The sequence below is a fragment of the Sinocyclocheilus grahami genome, unplaced genomic scaffold, assembly GCF_001515645.1.
Source record: "Sinocyclocheilus grahami isolate Dianchi unplaced genomic scaffold, SAMN03320097.WGS_v1.1 scaffold145.1, whole genome shotgun sequence".
In the NCBI taxonomy this organism is placed as follows: domain Eukaryota; kingdom Metazoa; phylum Chordata; class Actinopteri; order Cypriniformes; family Cyprinidae; genus Sinocyclocheilus; species Sinocyclocheilus grahami.
In genome coordinates this window covers 785,312-809,288 of record NW_015505324.1, presented here as the reverse complement: position 1 = coordinate 809,288, position 23,977 = coordinate 785,312, and the positions used below count along the sequence as shown (strand labels likewise).

At 37.9% G+C, this 23,977-nt stretch overlaps 1 protein-coding gene across 4 annotated transcripts in view; it reads left to right on the top strand.

The window, feature by feature from the left end:
- Nucleotides 1–23,977, top strand: part of LOC107591704 (tankyrase-1-like) — a 113,902-nt gene that overhangs the window by 27,201 nt on the left and 62,724 nt on the right. For 3 of the 4 annotated variants that reach the window (XM_016280932.1, XM_016280931.1, XM_016280934.1), the window contains exon 4: nt 22,558–22,594. In XM_016280932.1, coding sequence (XP_016136418.1) covers nt 22,558–22,594 — 37 coding nt within the window. Of the gene's footprint in view, nt 1–22,181; nt 22,425–22,557; nt 22,595–23,977 lie in introns of those variants that run through there. The other variant, XM_016280933.1, reaches the window with a different exon arrangement.

Genomic DNA, 23,977 nt, shown 5'->3' with positions numbered 1-23,977 from the left:
TGCCCCCACATACCTACGTCACTATCTGGGAAGATTTGCATTAAGCCGCCCAAATGTTCACGCAAAGAAAGAAGGTGTAACTTTTATTCTAGCTGTAGTATTGTTGTTGTTGCCGCCGCCATGTTGTGAAGACGCTGTGTGCTTCGTTGTGAAAGCGAAACTACTTTGTTTGGCCTTCCAAAAGAGGACGATATCGCTTCGTCATGCCTGGAGCTGATCCGTGCTGGTCGCTGAGGAAATACTTAAACTTTGCGCTGTCAATCGCCCGATCGGCTTTCACAGCGGACGAGGCGGAGTCCAGCCCGGGGCTGTCACATGTGGTTGCCGCAGGCACCAATATGGTAAGGGACGTAACATTTCCATCACACGCTTGAGGAATTCGGCCAATCACAACACACTAGATAGCTGGCCAATCAGAGCACACCTCGCTTTTTCAGACCGATAAGCTTTGTAAAAATCGATGCGTTTTAGAAAGGTGGGGCATAGAGGAGAAACAATAATGTACATTGTGGAAAATAATGTTTTTTTTTTTTTACCTTGAACCGCATAAACACATTTCATTACACCAAATACACAAAATAATGTTCTTTTTAGCAGCATCATATGACCCCTTTAAAGGGACCGCTGTCCAATATTCCTGCTGCTGTCTGTCATGTTAATCAAAGAACAAAAGACAAAAAATCATTTTCTGCTCTTCACTGAATACGTTTTATAACTTTAATGGGAAGCATTCATTTGTATTTAATTATTACAATGAAGACTACAGAAATTAAAGTAATCAAATGTAAAATAACACTGGATGTGTTATTTTACATTTGATTACTTTAATTTCTGTAGTATTTCTTAACTGAATAAAAACTTACTTAACCTGAAAAACTTAGTTTCATTGCTCTCTTTATTCTATTGCATTTATTTGTGCTGTTGTTTGCCATTTTTTTAATTTGTTCTTGTCTTATTACTGACTTTTTACTTTAAAACTTTGCGTTGAAGAAAAGTAGATTTTTGTTTGTTAGATTTTCGAAAGAAAATCGGTATCGGCAGATCACACTAACAAAAAATCGGAATCAGCCAAGAAAGTTGCAATCGGTGCATCTCTAATGTGAATGTGTAATTTTGTAATGAATTCGTGAACCACACACTTTAGCTGGGGGTTTTAGGCGTGTCTGTGATTTCCGTGGGCTAGTCTGAAACAAAAAGTGCAGGAATTGCACAAAAATGAGCCAGTGCAGAACAGCAAATACTTCTGGCAGAACACTACTGTCTTAAATGCTGTTAAAAGTATGTAATGTATAGGAAAATTGCCCGCGTTCTTCACCATATTTCTTTAAACTGCTTCCAGATAGAGATTTTAGATGTGATCTTTGTGTTTAATATGACACTTCTTTTAATACGAGACACGGAAAGAGGAAATGTGAGACTTGATTGAAAATTTTAGACCTTGTTAAGTGAGGTGTACATTTCATATGTAGGTTTATTCGGAAATTATGAAGCATGAGATTGTATTTGTTAACTAAATCAGTTTTGTCTTGCCTTTCTCAAATGTCAAAGTTCACCTCATCCCTGGTGTTGTATTGTAATCAGATGCGAGTAAATTTCTCTATTGTTACAGGCTTGATGAATCCAATTTGCTCGGCTTGTTCGTTTTGCGGAGATTAGTTCATAACACTTCAGAATGGAACAATCAAATAGCCGCTGGCGTATCATCCTCTTGCCATGTTAAACAGAACGCTGTTCGTTTAGTTTTGCTTGATTGACTTTCAAGAGGTGCTATTCATTAAGCCCGCTTCCCGTGATAAAAACAAAGTTATTCCAAATCAATACAAGTTCAGTTTGACAGACAAACAAAAAACCTCCTTAAAGAGCGAATCCCACGGTGAGGCGTCTGAACGATGACTCTGACATTTATGTGTGTAATGGAAAGATGTTTGAAGTGCAAGTGCCCTCCAGCACAAAAACAGTACAAGAAAGCAAAGTAAATGTTCTTGGGAGATAAAGACCTGAATCAGTAAACTAGTGGACTGCTGCATGGCTTCAAAAAGAGCCCTTTTAACTATTATTTCTCACATGCTTTCAGAACGTCTTTCCCAGATACTAGAACCTCTGAGCTTTTTTATATTGCTCTCTGTTGTGGGTTCTTTATTCTTTACTCTTTATTCTTCTTTATCTTCTGCGTGTGTTCCCTTCCATCTAAAAATGGATTTATGTTGGTCATATTACTCTGAGAAATATAAAGTGGAAAATTTCAAGGGGAGTACAAAGTCACTGAGGGCCTCGGTCGGATGGTATTTTTTGAGGGAACTTGAGGGGGGAGAAGTATTGATAGAAATAAGTTTGTTGATGCAAACTTCAAGTGTAGCATTTCCATAAATGGGGAATTATGTAGCCAAACTATTAATGATTTTTTTTACCCCAGTGAAGTCACTTTACAAGCCACAGAGTGCTTTGAATATCCATTTAGACTTTCATCATACCAAATAGAAAAAGAATGAGAAATATTTTGCCTTTGAAGCATAAACTTAACCGGAAAATCTTTGTGTGTCATTTTTTGTATATTTTATGACTAAAGAGGGAGTAGGCTGTTTGCCAGCCAAACAAAGTCTTTTTTACTTGTTTACTGCTTAATCCAATAGAAAAAAAAGTATTAATTTGATATTTTTGCCAATTTTTTCCCTAGATGAGTTTAAATCGACCAGTAGCACATATTTCTCAGTCTAACTTGAATGATCTTAGAGGTTTTGTTCATCACGTGTGTTATGAATATGTGGGTATGCGTATTGCGTACATTTAAAAAAAAAAAGAGCATTCTTAAGTTATGACAGATCCAGCAGTTGTCTCTTTTTAATGTATCGTAATTCCCCACCTGTGGTTTAGATTTATCTGTAAAAAAAAAAAAAAAAAAAGATAGTTTTCCAGCCATCATCATACAATCTTTCTTTACATTCTATAGGATTACTCGGAATCAGTTGTGTAAATGTAGTCGTTTTTAATCCTGCGAGGGCCGAAACTAATGCCTCTGACCTTCAGCACCAAGAAAGTGAGGTTAAATCACATTATAGCAAGTTTAATGAAGTGCCGATAGTCCCAGATCAGTGGGGATATTGATGTGCCTGTGGATCTGTGAGCTCTATCGGGATGACTGCATTCTCTCTAGAATCTGGTAATTCTGACTGCTCTCCCCTTTAGGAAACCGTGCAGCAGTGTTACGTGAATCAGTACTTAATCGATTAGTTCAGTTATTCAAAGATTTAGCGAGACAGTCGTTGGTAATTTTCTATTGGCTTTTGGTGTTTAGTTGGATTTTATATATTAATTCAAATAAATTACATCAAGAGTTTTTAAGGAAACATTAGATTTACTGTAAGAAGCTTCAGTTTACTAAAGTACAGTATTATGTGATTGTTGTTATTATTATTATTCTTACTTTTTGAATCCTTTCAGAATATACTGTTCAAAAGTTCTGGGGTGAGTAAAGTGCGTTTTATCGTTTTTGAATGAAGTCTGCATATATTTGATCAAAAATACAGTATAAAAAAAGTAAATTTGTGAAATATATTTACAAAATATTTTTTTTTCTTTTTAATATATTTTAAAATGTAATATATTTCTGTGACGGCAAAACTGAATTTTCAGCAGTCAATACTCCAGTCTTCAGTGTCACGTGATCCTTCAGAAATCAGTTTAATATGCTGATTAGCTGCACATGCAACATTTTTTATTATAATCAATGTTGAAAACAGTTGAGCCACTTAATATTTTTGTGAAAACCATGATAAATGTTTTTCTTTGAATAGAAAGTTCAAAAGAACAGCATTTATTTGGATTAGATTTTTTTTGTAACAATGTCTTTAATGTCATGTTTAATCAATTTAATGCATCTTTTTTATAAAATTATTAATTTTCTAAAAAGAAAATGACTCCAAACATTTAAACAGTAGTTTATATAATATTTAAAAAATTATAATAAAACTTGATCCATGCAGTCTTTAGAAATTAGATTTAAATCATTATAATGTCAAATGCAGTGCATGTGCTAAATTATGTTAATCATATTTAATTAATTTCAAAAGTTAGGTTTCAAGGTATACCGCGGTTTGGAAAAGTCACGGTTTCAAAACCTGCGGTATGCTCAGTTTTTTTACGTGTCGTCAAAGACTGAAAGTGCAGGACTCCGACAGTTGTGTGCAGCGAAGAGCGTAGCGAGTCACACGACCCCTCCCCCTCCGGTTGGTGCGAGCGGAGTCACCTGTGTGAAAAAAAAACATGAATTTGGACATTTAGGCTATCCATCTAATAGTAGCCTACCAAAATCTTATTAACAGTAGAAGTTAAATCTATAGTCTTCAAATCTGGGTACTGTCTTATGTTTTAAAATCACAAAGGGAGTTTGGTCCCATCAGGCTAACGTGACAGTCACGACTCATGCGGCTGTAAGGTTTTCTTTTTCCTTTGTTTTTACTCGCGATCTTTACAACACGCATTACATTACGTATTTCATGGCACACTCGTTTTATGCGCATTTGGAGCCACCTACTGTTGGGGGTGTATTATTGACATGTCAAAGTCTAGACCCTGAATATAAGATGACCGCGTTTTTTCACATGTATTTCCAAGAAAAAAACATTGTCTTATATTCGGGTCAATACGTTATATATCTGTCATCTTCGGTTTTCTCCCTCTTTCACCCCCGATCAAGACAGAGATCCAACTGTTTCAGTGTTGAAATAAATACTATTTGGCTTGCTACCAAGGCAGATAACATGGCTAATTAACTAACTAACGTCAGCTAGTTTCCTCCCTCATGTTACTTCACAGAGTGAGGAATAACAGTCTAAAGTACGTACTGTAGCCTACTTTTCTGCGATTTAGTACAATAATTAAATTTAGCTGGTATCACGTCTATACTTTTTAGCCTCCTGCCATTGTTTACATCTGTTCAAAATCACGCATTTAAAAAAAAACAAAAAAAACTTTGCCTCTGTTTGAGTATTGTACGGAGAGACCGTGCGTGCGTGCGTGCGTGTGTGTGTGTGTGTGTGACACTCGCGCTCTCTCTTTCCTTATGTGTGTATGTGCACACATCCTCGTACCTCACCGCTCCAAATCATAGCTCCAAACTTAATCCGGGACCACCAACGTTTACTATCCAACCTGACAGAACTGGAGAGGCTCTGCAAGGAGGAATGGCAGAGGATCCCTAAATCCAGGTGTGAAAAACTTGTTGCCTCTTTCCCAAAAAGACTCATGGCTGTATTCGATCAAAAGGGTGCTTCTACTAAATACTGAGCAAAGGGTCTGAATACTTAGGACCATGTGATATTTCAGTTTTTCTTTTTTAATAAATCTGCAAAAATGTCAACAATTCTGTGTTTTTCTGTCAATATGGGGTGCTGTGTGTACATTAATGAGGAAAAAAAATTAACTTAAATGATTTTAGCAAATGGCTGCAATATAAGAAAGAGTGAAAAATTTAAGGGGGTCTGAATACTTTCCGTACCCATTGTATATATATATATCAATTTAATGCAAACTTAATTGGTTTTAAAAAAAAACTTTGAACGGTACTGTAGATGGATACAAACTGCATCAACATTAAGATTTTGGGCAAAAATAATATAGAGGTAGGAAAGTGTATATCTTGGGTTCTGAGGCTGGTCTTTTCAAAAAAAAATTTTTTTACTTTTACCAGTTCATTGAAATGTTCATGTGGTGTGAAAATTAATTTCTACTAACTAATTAATGTAAGCTTTCAAATAATAGGAGGCCATAAAGGCTGCATGATATAATTACAAAATGCTGTTTAAAATGATGTTGTATATCATGTCACACTGCAGTATTTGTCAACATCCCAGAAGTTTTTCATGTCAATTCTCCTCCCTGTACAACAGAGGGATAGATGCACTGTCACATAATTATCCGTCCACCTATCTCACAGCAGACAGCTTGACTGCTCATTACTCAGGATCCGGAGTATGAATGCAGAACACAATAAAGCAGAAGTAGGCCTAGTTCTGCACCCCTGCTTTATTTTGTCTTTGAGAACCTTCTGCTTCTTTACACGATGTCTTGACCTCCAGCCTGGTTTCCACTTGGAGAAGACAGATGGCTGGACCGGATGGCTGGTTTGAACTGCTGCTTGGCATCACATAAACAACCTCAGCCATTTTTACAGCTTGTCAGGGCATCATCTTTGTTCCACTGCTCAGGTGATGATCACCAGGTAGGGCTGGGTGGGATGACGATGGTACATTGCAATCGCAGAAATGTCCCAACCAGTCATTTTTCAAATGCATTTATTTTCAGTCTTTTGTTTTTAACTCGTGCTATATCATGTAAAGCTGTTTTTGTACTGATGCCAGAATTATTATTCATTTGTTGTGAATAATCGCACCTTTTGGTTTGCCTCCAAGTTCTAAAATAATCCAATTGAAATGCAGTACCTGAAATGCACTGTATAATACATTTTTCACGTTGAATTTCCAGCAAAATAACTATATTGTGATTTATATGCTGTTTTGGTCATACCGCCCAACCTTACGACCAGGTTTAGTTGAAGGCACGGACATGAAGTGAGAAAATCTGGTATTTCTTTTCCTTTCAAGAGAGAGCAGAACAAATTCCTGTGTTTATCTTTTATTGTGCTTTCAGCTCCATCCAGCTCTCTTCAATTTTGTTTCTAAAATCCAAGATAAATCCTGTTTGTTTTTCTTTTAGATATTTCCAGCCTTTTTTTTCAAGTTGAGTTTTAGGGCTCCTCTTTCGCCTGAGTTTGCGATCCCGTTATTATGAACGTGTTTTTCCCAAAGTTAATTAAGAATTTCTCAAGCTGTTTTAGGAGGCCTGTGATATGTTGCAACACAAAAAATATGTAGTGCAAACGTCTTGAAAAGCTCTCAGCACCAGAGTAAAGAGGGATTGTTTGCTTAATCTATGCAACATAATATCCTGCCTCTCCCCCGCCAGGATTTAAGCAGGAAAATAAAACTGGCTGCAGTTTTATTTATAAGATTTACTTTTTTTGTTGCAGGCAGGCAGTCTCTTACCAGTCAATTAGATCTAGCAATTGATCCATAGCTTGTGCCCTGCTGGGTGGGTCAGATAATCCCTTTTATCCTCTGCGTATGTCTGCCGCAAAGACCTTTCAGGTTGTGTTTGGTTATATTAAGAATTGTAAATCTCTAGGCCAAGTTGTAGTCTTTGACCCGTGTGTCGCACAGAATCTGAAGTTCTCGTACTTCATTTCAGTTGACATGATGCTTGCATCATAACCATAGAGACCATACCATATTTGTAGTATCCAGAGGTGTAACTATGTGTCTTTCAGGAATAATATAATAATAATAATAATAATGATTATTATTATTATTATTGTGTATAATATTTATTGTAAGTACATATTTGTCTTTTTGTTTTTCCCTTTACATTACTGTTATCATTTTTATTTTTTATGTTTTCTTTGTTTCTTTCTTTCTAACTTTTAAATTTTTTTTTACTATAGATTTATGTTCTTAACGTTTTAAATGATTTATTATATTTACTTATTTGTTGTTATATTTATTAGGAAGATTTATTTGTTTTTCTTGCTTTCACTAAATTGTTTTATTCACTACAGCCTCATAAGAGTCAGTCTTTCATGAATATAGTGGATATACTGTAAATTCAGTTGTGGCTCGTTGTCACTGAATATTTCAGTATGTTTCTTCTATATCGGAAAAATTATTCCTTTGAGGACTGTTGTAACTGAAAGTCATACATTTATTTTATTTCCGAAAGCAGACTGGAACCTTTCTGAATCATTTGAAATGGTTCTGGAACCCTAGGCACTGGTGACTAGACCCTTCTAGAGGGAGTTCCTTCAGCCGAATCCTTTGTAACTTGGGAATTTGGTGTGTCTCTGACAGGGACCTATCTCATTGATCTGAGGCCATTTTTACCCAGGAGCTCAAGGACCAGCGTGAGATCTTTTTTCAGCCCACCTGTGGAGCTTCAGATCAAGGGAGTCTCTGTTTATCTCTGAATAATTAATGCTCTCCTGAATTATCCACTCCTGTCTGCAGTATACATTAGGGCTGTGTATCACCAGCAAAGTCACGATACGATACATATCACGATACAGAGACCACGATACGCATCACGATACAGGACTGCACTGAATTTCACCTCAGCAGAAATTTAGTAAAACAGCTGTTTATTAAACACTGCTTACTATAAGGTCATTTCTAACTATTGGCAGAGCAGGCAGTTGACCTCTGCATTATGAAGGGCCTCCATAACTGTACCACAGTACAATATAGGTAATGGCATAGGTTTCATGTTTAGATTGGGCACTCCCCACCAGGTACAATATTCTGATTGTTTGCGTCTTGTTTTTAAGCCCATAAATAATAATGTACTCGTTCTAATAAATTTATATTGTAATGTACTCATTCTAATATATAAATTTTTTTTTACAAAATCATATTTACATTGCTGGTTGGTTATCATTGCACAAATTAGCACACTCTCTACGATTAAAAAATAAAAATTAGAAGAGTTCTAAACTAATGCGCTGTCTTCACTGTATCTCACGCAGATCATGCTGCAGCCACACTCAGACATTCAGGAACAAACTTTTTAGCTCTGCCAAGCAATTTTATCAACTAAATATCTTAATCACTCAAGAGCTACATTATCTTTCTCAACAAGGAGCTGGTAACATCATTGTTTTTAAAGGAATTAAAGCCACAGCTTCACTGTTAATAGAGAAACGCGGCAAAACGGTGGTAATTCATACATACACAGCCTCTCTCTCTCTCTCTCTCTCTCTCTCTCTCTCTCTCTCTCTCATATAAATGAACACTTGATGAATTACACTTTTCTGATAATAGAATATTAAAATGGAGATCGCTAAACTGCAAGCTAACCGGTGTTTTCAGAAAGCAAGCGAGTTTATCCACAGTGAAGAGAGAGCACGTGCACATGGTTGCCAGGTTGACAAAGATAAGTAGCACACTTTAATAGATATTTCCGTATTGCGAAAGTGTGAAGGTCTGTTTCGGGGATTACGTCTCTTTATATCAGGCAACCCAGTTGTGTTCCTCTGCGGCCAGATTAAACCTTGTTGTAGCCTATATATTATGCTCTTATTTATTATTTTTTAGAAACCTCTGACTTTTCTGCTCAATTTGAAACGGTGTTCTTGTATTCAAATTAAGCGCGTCCACTGCTGCACACGTGCCACAATATCGATACAGGGCCAGCTGCATAGATATTCGTATCGTCAAATCTCTGTGACAATACATCGTCGTATCGATGTATTGAGCACAGCACTAGTATATAGAGCACCCAGAAGCCCAGCCACAAAGCTCCTTACATGGACTGAAATCCAAATTTATAATTTTTCTTGTACACCTTTTTTCCCCCCTTCAATGCTCTTAACACAATGCAAAGACCTTGTTTTGTATGCAGCTCCACAGCGTACTGCTTACAGCCACTCGCTTTCATTATGCTTTTTGCAAAGACCTGCACATTTAAACTATCAGCGATCTGAATTTTATTCAACCCATAGTGAGGATCTTAGCTAAAAGGAAAATTGGAATTTTATAGCTCAACAGGTAAAGCAAGTCACTGGAAACACTAAGGTTGTGGGTTCGATTAGCAGGAAGCACGTTTACTGAAAGTGTATACTTTGAATGCACTATAATACGCTTTGGGTAAAAGCGTCTAACAAATGCATGAATGTAACACGAGAATGCATGTCGGTAGTATTTAGCATGGTGTTCTGTCAATTCTCACCTACTGTGATCATGTCTGAATATACTCTCCCATCTCCATTTATACTAGTGTTTTACAGCTGATAGATTTTCTTTGATAAAAAACACATTTCCTGTGGCTCTCTTTAGGGGAAAAAAAGAGGAAAACTCATACATTTTTGCTGATAAAGCTCCCAGAGGAGCTTTGATAATGGGAGTTCACAGAGCCATTTTACTAAGAGGAATATCTGAAGCAACATTAACTTCAATTAATTACTTAGCTTAATGGTCAGAGCTTGCTTGTGGGCGTATAAAGCTGATCAATCCTCTTCACTGGACACTAGGCTGTTAAATCAGGGTATTCAGCCCCTCGCTTACTGGGCCAAGCTGGTGCTAGTAAGTCTTAGAGTTGCCATTTAACTATTCCTATTAAGATTTTATCAAGCAGGGAAAGATTTGTTCATTGTCTCCCTTATATTCTGCAGTGACATCTTTTTTGCAAGGAGTATAGGAGAAGAATTGATCCACAGAACTGATGTATGAGGTATTGTGACTCTCAGATGGTTCTGTATTAAATCCTACAAATTCATAAGAATTATTAATTGAAAAATCTGATTATTTACATCAGCCATATCTGATGATAGGTTGTTAAACCTATTCATTTCTGGGTGTTTATTTAATTTTGGAGACTTTTAGACTTGTAACTGTTTTTTTTTGTTTGTTTTTTAACACACTTTTCACACTCTGTCTAGTTTGATGAAGTCATCTACTATTACTGAACTTTTCTAATTATTTTGTACTGCAGGGATGCATTAAATTGATAAAAAATTGCATATATATATATAATGCTTAATCTCTTTATCAGACAATCCTGAAAAATGTATACAAAATTGAGCACAGCTTTTTTTAAACATTGATAATTAGAAATGTTTCTTATTGTTCACCAGTTCAGGTTTATATTAAAACCTGATCATATTAAAATGTTTTCTGAATCGTGTTTTCATCACATGAATAAATTATATTTTAAAATGTATATTAATATAGAAAACCGTATATAACTAAAAGATATAGATATGATCATTGCCATCATATAATTTTTAATTGTATTTAACATTTATTAGTATTCTATGATTGCAGTGAGAATGGTAGAAATTATTACATTTGAAGTTTTTATTTTTTATTTTTTTAAGTAAAGTCTTTTCAAGGGTAATTTAATAGCTAGCATTTTATGTATCCTAAATACAATTAAATAATATTTTTGCACAATTAGCATAATTTGAGAATGATTTTAAATTATGCACACAATTTTTTAAATTTAAAATGTAGTTTTTTTTAATATAAATGTAATTTATATTTTTGCGATGGACTTTTTTCGTAGTTCAAGATTAAAATTCTGGGTCTGAGGCGCGGTATGATATCAGTCATACATACAATTTAAATTTGCAATTTAAAAATAACTGAAAAGTTATTCAAATAAACATTGCAGGCATAGTAAAATGTTTCCAAGACAGTTTTACTGTGAACTTTATATAACAAAATAAAAATCCACAAGTTGAAGAATCACCCGTTTGTTGGTAAATCAGTGCAAACATATGGTATTTTAGTACAGATTTTATGCAGAACCACCTCTCAGCGATTGCTGGAAAAATTGACATGTCTTGAGGTGCCTAACGATTTTCACTCCTATTTTCCACATTTCAGATTTGCTTCTGTACCTGGATTTCTTGCACTGCTGTCTTTTATCTTCCTCTTCTTACAGATTCCTGCTAGATTAGCCCAGTATAGGCTTATATACGTGCAAAGTCTTATTGAGCCTGACAGTACATGCTTGTGTAGCGCAGATCTCATTTGATGTCCAGATTAGCCAAGGTCAGTTATAGACCCATGAGGATATCGGTACTGTAAAGAGCCCAGACTTGCCGGTTCAAATTACCGTAACCCATATACTGCAGCATTTCTTATCTTACATAAGGAAAACAGTGTTTAATGTCAGACTGTGATGTTGCACAGACTTGGATTTTCATTTGAAAGCCTTTCCAAGTTCTAGCAGCTAGTTACCCAGTGATCTGAAATCAGGTTCTTGTCTACAGGAGCCAGTGGGAATGCTGTGTGTTTGTGTGCTTTTGCCTGCTCATCTCTATGTAAAATGAGAGAATTAAAAAGCGTTAGTGTGGCAGAGACATGCGTCATGGGACTCACACTGCCCCCCTGTGGGTAAGTCTCAGCATGAGCTTTTGGACAAATATCAGGCTGACAAAACAAAAGGCTTAGGCAACATGCTCACAAATTGTATCCTGCTGGTTCCTGTCATCAAACTCGGTGCACAGCACTCCATCGGTTTGCTTTATTTTAGTGCTTATTCCAGCCAAATCTATTAGGATGGTGTCAAACCAATGGGTACAGATATAATGACGACGCACAGATGTTCCGACAGTAATTTGCTGCCTTGCTGGAGTATAATTCAGTGATTGAAGCCTTAAATGCAAAGCCTTAAATGAGATGTCTGTAGCCCTGCATACAAATGGTATCTCTTAAGGAAGTCATAGCCCGGTAAGTGTTCACAATGTTATTATGATTAGCTCCCAGAGGGAGGTGCTGGTTCAATCTCTTCAGCTCGTGCTCGCCTCAGACACGCATACACACAGAGTCTGCAGCAGGAGCTACAGCGTATTTGAGGGTGCCGGGCACGTATTGTCCACTCTGGGAAAGCTGCCTGTTTCCGGGCAGGTGCTGTTGGCTTCCCTGACAGCTCTGAGGAGCAACGAACAGATTAGCAAGCAGCGTAGCACATATAGATGGCTGGGCTTATGCAGGGAGGCTTCTTAAAGCCAGAAACGTTAAATGGGTCCTCTGTGCCCACAGCACAGGATGCCTGCGGTGTCGAAACGGGTAGCTTCAGGTCGAAGTAATGGGGAAAGGTGAATGCTACAACAGAAACTAACCATAACCAATTAGAAAGACCTTTATCCATGCCCCCTACCTTTCGGCACGCCCTAATCCTTTGTCACGGCCACTGCTCCAGCCTGCAGTTATCCCTACGTGGCGGTGTCAGGGCCAGATCGCCTTCGTACACCGGCACACAAAGCTGTCAGCAGTAAACAAGCTAAAACCCATCAGAAGAAGACGCGGGGGCCGTGCAAAGGAAGAGAAAGTTGGAGAGAGTCACATCTTAATGGAACTGGCAGCGGAGGGGTTTAAGCCGAAAAGGTCATTGCTCATTTTCGCCTTTCAGAGTGTCTCCGGCAAATGATCTTTGAAGTATCGTTGGCGTGTTTATTCAAGGAGATCAATTGAAACACGAAGGCGACGTCTGCGTGTTGGTGTGGTGTTTTTTTTTTTTTTTAAATGACCCATTTTATTAAGGAAGATTTTCTGCACCTTCCTTCCACCCTCTCCTATTGCTTTATTCCTCATTTGGTGGGTTTTTCACTAAGTCCTTTCTTATACCCAGTATGAGGAGGATAAACCTCTTATTGCGGCAGGAACATAATCCCTTTTGCATGCCCACAGCAAAAGTATATTACACACCAGAAGTGGAGCAGATACATCTGTGACTGTGTAGGGTACCAGGAAACTCCCACGTCCCACAATCATAGTAAAAAAAATATGCTTGAAACACTTTATTTGATCTATTCAACCCATTATCATGCAATTTAACTGGGTTTCAGAACCAGAAATGCGTAAAATCCAATATTCAGATGAATTATTTAGGGTGTTGGATGCTCAGAAATTACTAAACTGTTTGTTTGTCTGTATTTTGTTCGGAGCTGTGGTACAGTGGTTATTATGCAGCCTTGCTGCTCATGTGGACCAGGCAGGTTTCAGTCCGGCATGCATACTGATACTGTTTCTCCTCTTTCTTTTATAAAAGTTTGATCACCCAACATTGAAAATTGTGTCATCATTTACTCACCCTCATGTCGTTCCGAACATATAAACCCATTAAAATAACATTTTTGTACTTTCTGAAAGTTTAAAGTTTTGTTTGGCTAGACTTTCAATGGAGGGACAGTTATCTCATGTTTCATTAAAATAATCTTTATTTGATTTTCAAATATGAACGAACGGGTTTGGAACAGGGTTAGGTGATGTCTACCAAATTGGCATTGGACGATGTCTACAGTGAAACATCGTGATGGACGATGACATCGGGGGGTGGGGTTAGGGTTGTGCCCGAAGCGTGAAACAAATAACGCATTATATGGAGCCACTAAAAGGTTAGCCGCTTGCTAGCGGTAGCCTGTTGCATTACAGTACATGAAAGTTCACTTACCACATACACTGAGTAAGGAGAAATGTCTGATAGGACGATGGCGAATGATTTGCAGATCCTGAGCACCAATGACAAACATCTAATCTTGTCAAATGTGTGGTAAGTACTGCTGCTCCATAGTCCTTGTGATCACGAATCTCAAACGTGAAAGTAAAACGAGAGCGCGCAATCGAAAGCGCTTTCAATAGCGGCTCCCTGATACCCGAAATTTATATACAGTCGCCTATACTTACCCAACGATATAATTGTGAGAAAAAGTATTGAAATATTTTTTTATCCTCCCATCTCGTAGGCTATTTATTCCCTTTAGGGTTTCCGTTGTACACTTCATTTCCTTTCCGAACACGGAACTGGGATGAGGCAGATAGCAGGAGAGGGAGAGGGGGTGGGGGGATGAATCCCGATGTCAGCTTAACATCGTGATGTCTGTCAGCCATTGGCAATGGACGATGGCATCGTCTATCGGCCCAACCCTAGTTTGGAATGACGTGAGGATGAGCAATAGGTGACATAATTTTTACACATTTTTTTGTAAATTACCCCTTTAAAGTCCCCCCACAAATAAAAAAACAAGTAGAATTCCCAAAATGTGTAATGTTTTGGCCATAGTTCAATACGGTTTTTACCTCTATGTGAAGGAGTCATTTGAAAGGGCCTGTAAATAAACTGGCTAATTTACTTTCCAATTGGATATCTTTTAAGGGCCACCCATTTTCACTTACTGATGCTCATGGTCCAACAAGAGCTCCATCAGTTTGTTCTCCTCTGTGACAAGCCTGCCCTCCATCCCTGACAGCTCATTGATTACCGTGGTGTGCTGCCATTTTGATCGGCTCCCTGATGAATTCTCGCAGCCCTGAAATCCTCCCTCCTGAGTTTTCATTTGTCTTTATCCACCAGAGCATTACTCAGAAGGGTTACCATGAGAACATGCAAATTCCGCTGCGCACCGTTGGCTGTCACCTATCCATTTCCCTTTCTTTTGTAGCAGTAATATTCACTGATGACAAATCAGTCCACACTGATAATGGCTTAGAAAGCCTGATAATGTAAATCATTGGGAGATCAGACGTTTTGCCAATTGGTCTAGCTGATGTTTTCCTGTCCCATGATGGAGAAGAAAGCGATTCATCTTCCCAGGCTATCTGTTGCCCTTGGTTGCTATTATCGCCGAGCTATAATTTCCTGGTTTTACACATGGCTGAGTCGCTGCCCAGGATGCCTGTAATAAGATGGTAGGCAGAAATACAGAAGACATGGTGAGAAGAGAAACAGAAATAATGAGCTTAGTTCTCAAACTCTCCAGATGCAGGATAAAACAACTGAAGAAGAGTGGGGGCCGCAGCACGTCCTGATTTTTACGTCCGGGTTGAGTTTTTGGCAGTGATGCAGTGGTATAGTCATAATGTTGGATCTAGAGATTTTTGCCAGTGTAGACCGATCTCTCTAATTGTTTACTTGCTGTGAAATGGCAGTTCCTGCCGTGGGTAACCAGCAGTGATAGAGCGATATTGTCTAATTAACAGTGTTAGCTCTCCCTTGTGTCCATTCCAAAGTCTACCAACAGCATTGTCAGTGAATAATGCATAATGCATATATTCTAGTGTTGAACATTTGTAGTAAATTTGGATTAAATGTGTTAAAATCATTTAATTTTAGGGAAGATTTTTAAAAATGTTTTTGAAAGAAGTATTTTATGCTTACCAAGGCTGCATTTATTTGATAATAAATACAGTAAAATTGGTAAAATTGTCAAATGTTATTCTAATTTAAAATAACTGTTTTCCAATTTAATTTCTTCCTGTTGTAGCAAAGCTGAATTTTCAGCAGCCATTACTCTACTCTAGTGTCACATAATCCTTTAGAAATCACATGTTGATTATGAGCTCAATTAACATTCCTTACTATCATCAATGGGAAAATGGATATTTTAAATTAGAATAACATGTCACAATTTTACTATTTTTACTGTATTTTTTGATCAAATAAATGCAGCCTTGGTAAGCATAAAATAACTCTTTCAAAAACATTTTAAATCTTCCCTAAAATTAAATAATAATTTTGTGATAGTTTTTTTTCAGGATTCTTGAAGAATGGAAAGTTCTAAAGAACAGCATTTATTTGAAATAGTCTTTACTGTCACTTTTGAGTCCTTGTTGAATAAAACTTGTTTTTTTTTTTCAAAGAATTTTATATGAAGTCTATTATTATATTAGATAAAATTAAAAAATACTTAAATTACACACATACATATATATATATATATATATATATATATATATATAGGTCATATAGGTTCAATACATATATAAAAGTCAAAGTTCAATAACATCTTTGACTTTTATATATGTATTGAACCTATATGACCTTTCTCATTCCTCTGTATTCAAGCAGGAGGTGTATTTGTATACCTAGGTAGAAAATAGCTGCATGGGGATGTTTCCAAAATGGCCACCAAGTGAACTAACTTGCTCTATATGGACTTTGAGACGCCTCAGTTATCATACATTGGCCAACATTGACATCTATTGCTTAGCAAACCACACAGGGAACAACTGATATCCCAGTATGGGGAAAAAACTATTTAAGATTCCATCCAAGCGGTGCATGACCCAGTAGAATCCTTTAGGGATCTTGATATCTGAGAAACATACATTCTGTGGTTAGCTTATTAGCTTCTGTACTTTTGCTTTTTTTTAATGGCTCATTCAGGGTATGCCAAGGTTTTGACTGACACCTAAATTCTCCGGTGTAGCCAGAGGAGAGGTGAGGGATCAGCTGGATTGTTTTCCGTGGCTTAGCTTCCAATTCCCAGCTCTCCGTTTGGCAGAAGGGATCCACTTCGCCGTCAGTTAACTGTGACCATGTCTCAGGGCTCTGATCTTTTAATGCCTAGTCCCAAGAACTTTCCAGTTGGAGTCACTGATCCAAAACCGAAAGGGTTTTTTCACCGTGTTTATATAAATTGCAGCCCACAAAGCAATCATTTGAGTTGCAGGTCTTGTCAGAGGCATCATCAGTCTTTTGCTTTCGGCTGTGTGGTAGTGCACTTGGGTCTCTCTTGCCTCGAGTTGTGACTCATGAGATATATTAACAGAAGGTGAACATTGCAGCTCCTCTCAATATGGTTTATTTCCTCAATCAGCTTTGGGAATGAGCTGCACATTTGCCAGTTAATGGGAAGAATGAAGGAGTTTGCTGGTTAGTGCAAAGCCGTGGGTGCTTATCACGGCACACAGTGTAGATGCTCGTGGAAATAATGATGTTTCAGCTATATATTTAGTGTATATTTGTTATAAATGAGATTTATTTAGTTAAATGTGCTGCCTGAGATATCTTTTACAGTCTCTCTCTCTCTCTCTCTCTCTCTCTTTCTCTCTTTCCCTTCAGTTGAAATGAAGGGCATTAAGCCCTTTAATGGACTGCAGAGTGACACAAACATTACCCATAAGGCCACTCCCGACATAAAAAGCAGCTACTTTGTAAAAAAAATATGTAAATCTCTCTCAAGTTTTTACAGCTCAAAAGCTTGTTAGAATGAGCTGAATGAAGAACAAATATATGCAAATTGTGCCAAAAAACCTTGAAAGGACATTATTTTATAGCACAGATGCATCTTTGTCTGATTAGTATGTTTATACAAACGTGTTAGTTCAGTGTCGCCTTTGAATAATTAAATGGGTGGAATTAATTTAATTGATTAATACAGCAGAAGTGAATTTAGTTCATATTTATGGTTGCAAATCTCTCAGAAATGTGGTTGCATTTTTAATCACTGCGTATGGCACATCCGAACTGAATCTTGTTGAAAGTTTTATGCGGAAGCTAAATATGTCCTAAAGACCCCATAAAGTGAGGTATATTTTCAGTGTAGGAAGAGGAAATGAAACTAATCTCCCCATGTTTATTTTGGCCCCAGAAAGAAAATTGTGTGGCACAGCAAACAGGATTTGTCCTTCGTTTCCCATCATATCTCAGCAAAAGTGTGTTTGTCAAGGAGCTGTAGGCTTACGTGGAGAGCACCTTTACAATGCAACACCACCTTACCTGTCCTCTTTCTTTGAGTCAGCTAGGCAGGGGTCCAGTCTCCCTGACCACACATGCCAGTTCCCCCTAACCTTTCCTCGCTCACAGTCGTGCACCACGCACACAACTCCCTTCACAGCAAGACACTGAAGTGCACTCATCACTTTGCCAAGTGCACTTTATCAGTGTGTCGGCCCGGAAATCAAAGGCAGGTCATTTGTCCTAAGGCTGCACATGTTTACTTTGAGTTGTTGCTCTCGCACCCACCCACACAAAAACTATACTGAAATTCAAGCAACCGATGTACTCCCGGTTCAGTCAGAGAGGCGATTAGGCCTTGCTTCAGTGGCAGTGTTTGAAGAGGGAGGAAATGATCATTTGTGCACATCCTGAAGGGGTAGACTAGTAGAGATACAACAACAGATAAAAACCAATAAATTCTTCAATGAATTTGACATGACTTCAGTGGCAGTGTTTGAAGAGGGAGGAAATGATCATTTGTGCACATCCTGAAGGGGTAGACTAGTAGAGATACAACAACAGATAAAAACCAGATAAATCCTTCAATGAATTTTACATGAACCATATACTGTTTTTCATTGAAAACTCAAGAAAGTTTTCTTTTTAGGCTTTGTAAAGTTTTTTTTTAATAATTTTTTTTTTTTAAATGTGTAGTTTGTATAACTGAAAATTATACATTTATATTATAAAAAAATATATTAGTTATATTACTAAGTATTAGTTTGATACTTCATTACTTTTTGTAATCATATGAAAACTGATAATAAACAAAATGTTAAACTTCATAATCCTCCTTATCAAATGCTGTTACTTACGCAATGTGTTTTGAAAGTTCAGGGTCGGTGAGTTTTCAATGAAGTCCTTTATTCTTATTTGATCAAAAAAATACAGCAAAAACAGTAATATTGTGAAATATTATTGGAATTAAATTTTTACTTTTTTTTTATTTTAATATATTTTAAAATGTCATTTGGCAAAGCTGAATTTTCAGCATCATTACTCCAGTCGTCAGTGTCACATGATCCCTCAGAAATCATTCTAATATGCTGATTTGATGCTTAAGAAACATTTCTTCTTATCAATTTAGAAAACATTTGTCCTTTTTAATAATTGATCAGGATTCTTTGAATAGAAAGTTAAAAAGAACAGCATTTTCTTGAAATATTTTTTTTGTAACAATGTAAAACTGACCTTTTGGTCTATTTAATGTATCCTTGCTGAATAAAAGAATGAAGTACTTTCAAAAGAAAAAGAAAAGAAAATCTTACCGACTCCAAACTTTGAACGCAAGTGTATTTTTTGAGCTCTCACATTTCTGAAAAAAATGCATGTCTACTTTGTGGTCAAAGAAAGGCATAGCATTTCAATAATATTTGCCTACTGGCTTTCGATTAGATCAGAGAAATATATTGAAGGAGTCTGAAGGGAAAATATGAGGGTCATTAAAACATTACTCTTATTATTAAATACTTGTATATCATTGGGGTCTCTGGGACCCCAAATATAACAATAGCAAGTCACTCTCAAAATGAGTGTTCAAAGTGCATCTTCCTCTGATGTTATGAGACTGCTGGATTATTGCTGCTTTTCTCAGCTCTGCATATCCTCAATATTGAAATCCCTCATATTCGGCAGAGTCAGGGGCTAAAGTGAGTGTTTGATACCACAGCCAATTTTCTATATTCATTATGTCCTGCTATGTATTTTAAATTATGTCCCTAGAAATGCACAAGTGGGAGTAGTCTTGAAAACAGCAGTCTTTCATTGCAAAAGGGCCTGGCATATATATATATAGGAGTCAGAATATTTTAGCGATATCATAGAGGTAGGCATGGAGCTGTTAGCAGCTGCCCAGCAGCGTCCTAGCAACAACTTTGAACACATTAGCGGCTACCTAGCAGCCATTCAGGACACCTTACTAAGAAAGTCAGTACAACTCCAATGTCATGCCGGTGAGTTGTGCGTTGCTCGTATGTATAAATCTGGATGCTTTTTTTGTGAAATTTTTCTTTTTAGTGTTTGGGTAAACATGCATCCTCTTCATGTAAGAGCGCATCTGACGGCAACAGCATGACTAGACTAATAGTCTCTCTGATGCTGTTATGAAAGATTGCTAAACTTTGCAGGCAGCTCGTTAATAGTCTCTGAAGTCGTGATATTTTCTGCCTCACCATCTGTGGTATTTTCTTCTCTCTCTCTTTTTTCCTTAGCTCTCCTTCCTGTCAATAATGTCACTTAGTGTTCTGGAGGTGATTTGTCCTGGAGACATTCAGTGGTTTAATACTGACTAAGCAAGAAAAACTCTCAGAATACCAGACCAGACCAGGACGTGACAAGATTTCACTCCTGGTTCATTTTGCCGTCGACAGGCGTCGCAGTTTCCATTTCTCATGGCGTACTTTAGATTGTAACACAGTGAAATTTATTATATCCATTAAACACGCTCTATAACTCGGGTCGTTTAGTCTATCTCTCCTGGTTTGCGATTGGTTTGAGCCAATCAAAAGTCAGACACCAAAATGTCTTTAGAACTGTTTATCTGGGGTGAAAAACCCATTATATATGTGCATGCAGATTTAAGAATTAACACATGCCAAAAACCAAATGCATTAAAAATTTTACTTTCTTGATTAAATAAAACAGTTTCTCACTGATGATCAATAATTTTATTAGGAAATGCAATATTGCATGGTAAGTCAAGCTATTAAAATAATAATGTGCTCCTCTCTGATTTAAGTGGTTTGCACAACTTAACACTTTACAAAAATGTTTTGTTTTGTTAGCTAACATTAGTCAATGCATTAGGTATTGTGAGCTAACAATAAAAAACATTTATCAATCTAGTTTAATGGTATTTTTTAAAAATAAGTTGTTGGTTATTGTTAATGCATGTTTCTTCATTATACATTAATAAAAAAATATACAACTTAAAATGTATTGGTGTATGTGGAAATTAACATTTAGCATCATTAAAAATACTGTAAAAGTTTTGTTGCTTGGTAATTCATAATATTTGGTATTAACTAATGTAATTGAATTTAACCTTATTACGTGTAATCTGTGGTTCAAACAAAAGGCATAGAGTCTACTAAAGAAAACATTTGACAAGGCTTTGTGTTCATACCCTTTTTAATTTTAAAAATTAATCATGTTGTGATACCTGTGTGTAATATACAAAAACAAATATATGAGGAATATAATTATAATGTATCATTTATTGTTTGTTTGTTTGTTTTACAGAGAGACAGTATATGATCCATACATTTAAAAACGTGTGAACAGGATCCATAGTCAAAATGCAAGCAAATCAATTTAGGAATAATATGCAAGCACGCTAAATAATCCCATTGTCATGGGCACAAAAATATATATTGTTTATAAAAATTATGCAAAATACAATTTCATGGCTAGTAAGAATATTTATGGCCTACTGTTGGCAAAAACACAATTTTAGACCCTGTGTGTGTTTTTGCACTGCGCTCCATTTGGATCTCTCAGTAGGGGGGGTTGTCTCTGAGGTTGGCCGCCCCTCTCAGTGAAAACATGCACCCGCTGGCCTGACGAGCACAGGGATGTAATGAGTCTTCCAGACACGCTGTTTTCTGCTTTGTTACCATCCTTCCTCACTCGTGATTCATAGCCTTTTGTTTGCAACTGCCACAAAACGGCAAACAAGCCCTGCTTGCAGCATTTTGTTTTAGCCATTTTGTTGTTTAAACACCCCCTGCATGCAGCCCATATGTCATGATATCCACCTCTCCACAACATTTTCACTTGCCTTTCTGCTGCTTTTTCCGCTCACTCCCTCATTCGCCCTGTCTTTTTGCATCCCCCTCCCATATTCCTCACTTCTCTTGTCTCCACAAGCCTCGGTAGAGTGAGAGCACATGTGGGGGTGGGGAGGAATCACAGCTGAATTAGTTGTGTCTCTCTGATTGGCTGAGTGGCCGGGTATTGTGAATAAGGGGGGTGGGAGAAAGCGCGGAGCGGGCGGCATTTGTTTATTACATATTTCCCCCCCTTTCCCTTACGTTATCACGGCAACGGCTCCTCCTGTACAAACATAAAATAGACAGTGGAGGGGGAAGTATCAGGCTCACTGTATAAAGGGGAGGGGTGTGTGTGTGTGTGTGTTTGTATATATGTGTGTGTGTGTGTCTGCCTGAGAAAGAGAGCCATTTAATTTGTGGAGTGAACAGGGATATGCGTCAGTTCGTCCGTCGTATCCAAGACACTGCCGATGCCGCGTCCACAATCTGCTCAACGTCACTGTTTCATCTGGCGAGAGAAGAGAAGAAGACCAGAACCACCAGAAGAGAGGGACAGGCAGAGAACGAGAGAAAAGCGAGGCAGTGTTGGTGCACTGATGCCTGTGTGTGCGTGTATTTGAGCATGTCTGTGTGGGGCTGCCGGCAGTCCGCTGCTCCTTAGTTACTCTGGCTTCTTGCTGCTGCTGTACATCCTTCATCCTGTCTGCCTCTGACACCATGATTTTTTGTAATCACTTAGGCGAATACAAGAAGGACGAACTCCTGGAAGCTGCGAGGTGAGTACATGCCTTCTCAACCTTTCCTCCACTCATTTCCCACTCTCCCATGATTCCGTTCTCTTCCTCCCTCCCTTGTACTGTTTCCATAGTCACTGTTTTTCTTTTTTCTGTGCACATGGATGTGAATTAAGGCATGTGTCGGAGAAGGTGCTATCAGGGCTGGTGATGTCTGACTCAATAGATGTGTTTTCATACGTGCATGTGATGGCCTGCAGGAGCCTGTTATCTGCACAGAGGACAGCCTGAAAGTTTCCATATAGCAGCATGCCATGGGCAGAAAACTATATTCCATGTGGTGAATTCGGTTTTCCAAGTGCTGCAGGTGAAACCAGAGGAAGAGGATGCGAAGGAGACGCAGAACTTCACGTCCTACTTGTTGTCCAATTTCACCAAACACCTGATTGTCACCATGGGACACATTGCCATGGAGAAACAACCCTGCCTCTGGAAACATCTGATGAGCCTGCAATCCCAGCAGTCACTGCCTTTGTCATAGAGAAAAGATGTTCCTTTTCGTACTCTGGTCTACCGCTCCATTGGTTTTGCCCTCCTTTTTATACTCCTGCCTTCAGGCACAGCCCGCAGCATGGATACAAATCAGGACTCTTGTTGTTTTAATGATCAAGAGAGAAAGGAACTACAAAGGCCTTGTAATTCTCTCCACTGTTAGGAAGAAAGATCATTAGGAACACATACGATCACAGGGGCTTCACTGTTGTGGAATTAAGTTGATCTCGGTCCCCCTCTCCTGAAGACAGCACGAGTAACCCTATGAATTGAGAATTGTTTGTAGAGACTTGCGGAATGGAAGATGGATGAAGCCGATAGACACACAAACAATTCGCTAGAAAGTCAGGTTTGACTTATGGCCTGCTCTCCTCTTAGTGGTAATCTCCCGAAAACCAGGATGCATCTTCAAACCCATCAAGAAGATTGATGACACCCTCCCTTTTCTCAGCCTCTCTTCCCAGTTGTAGTCTCCCAACCAGTCCTATTTTGCCATGTCGGCGGCAGAGTGTGCAGTTAAATGAAGGATCTTGTGTTGTTCACTGAAGCCAGTTAACTGTAGTTACTGGCAAGTGGAGACCAGAGCAACTGGAGAGGAACAAACTGTTTTTGCAGGAAAAGAGGGAAAATTCCTCTATGGCAGGAAAAAGTAGACACAAGTCTGTTTCTGCATACTTGCAAGAACCTGACAGTTTCCAAAGATGGAAAACTTGATGTTCCACTACATTGTTTGGCAGCTGATATGTCTCTTTGCCATTGTTCACTTTTTGATTAACGTGGCATCAGGCCCATCTTTGGCCCAAGATGGCACAAGGTTTTGGCCGTAGCTGTTGCAGGCCTGGTATATCTAACACTGTCATACTTGGTCACGCT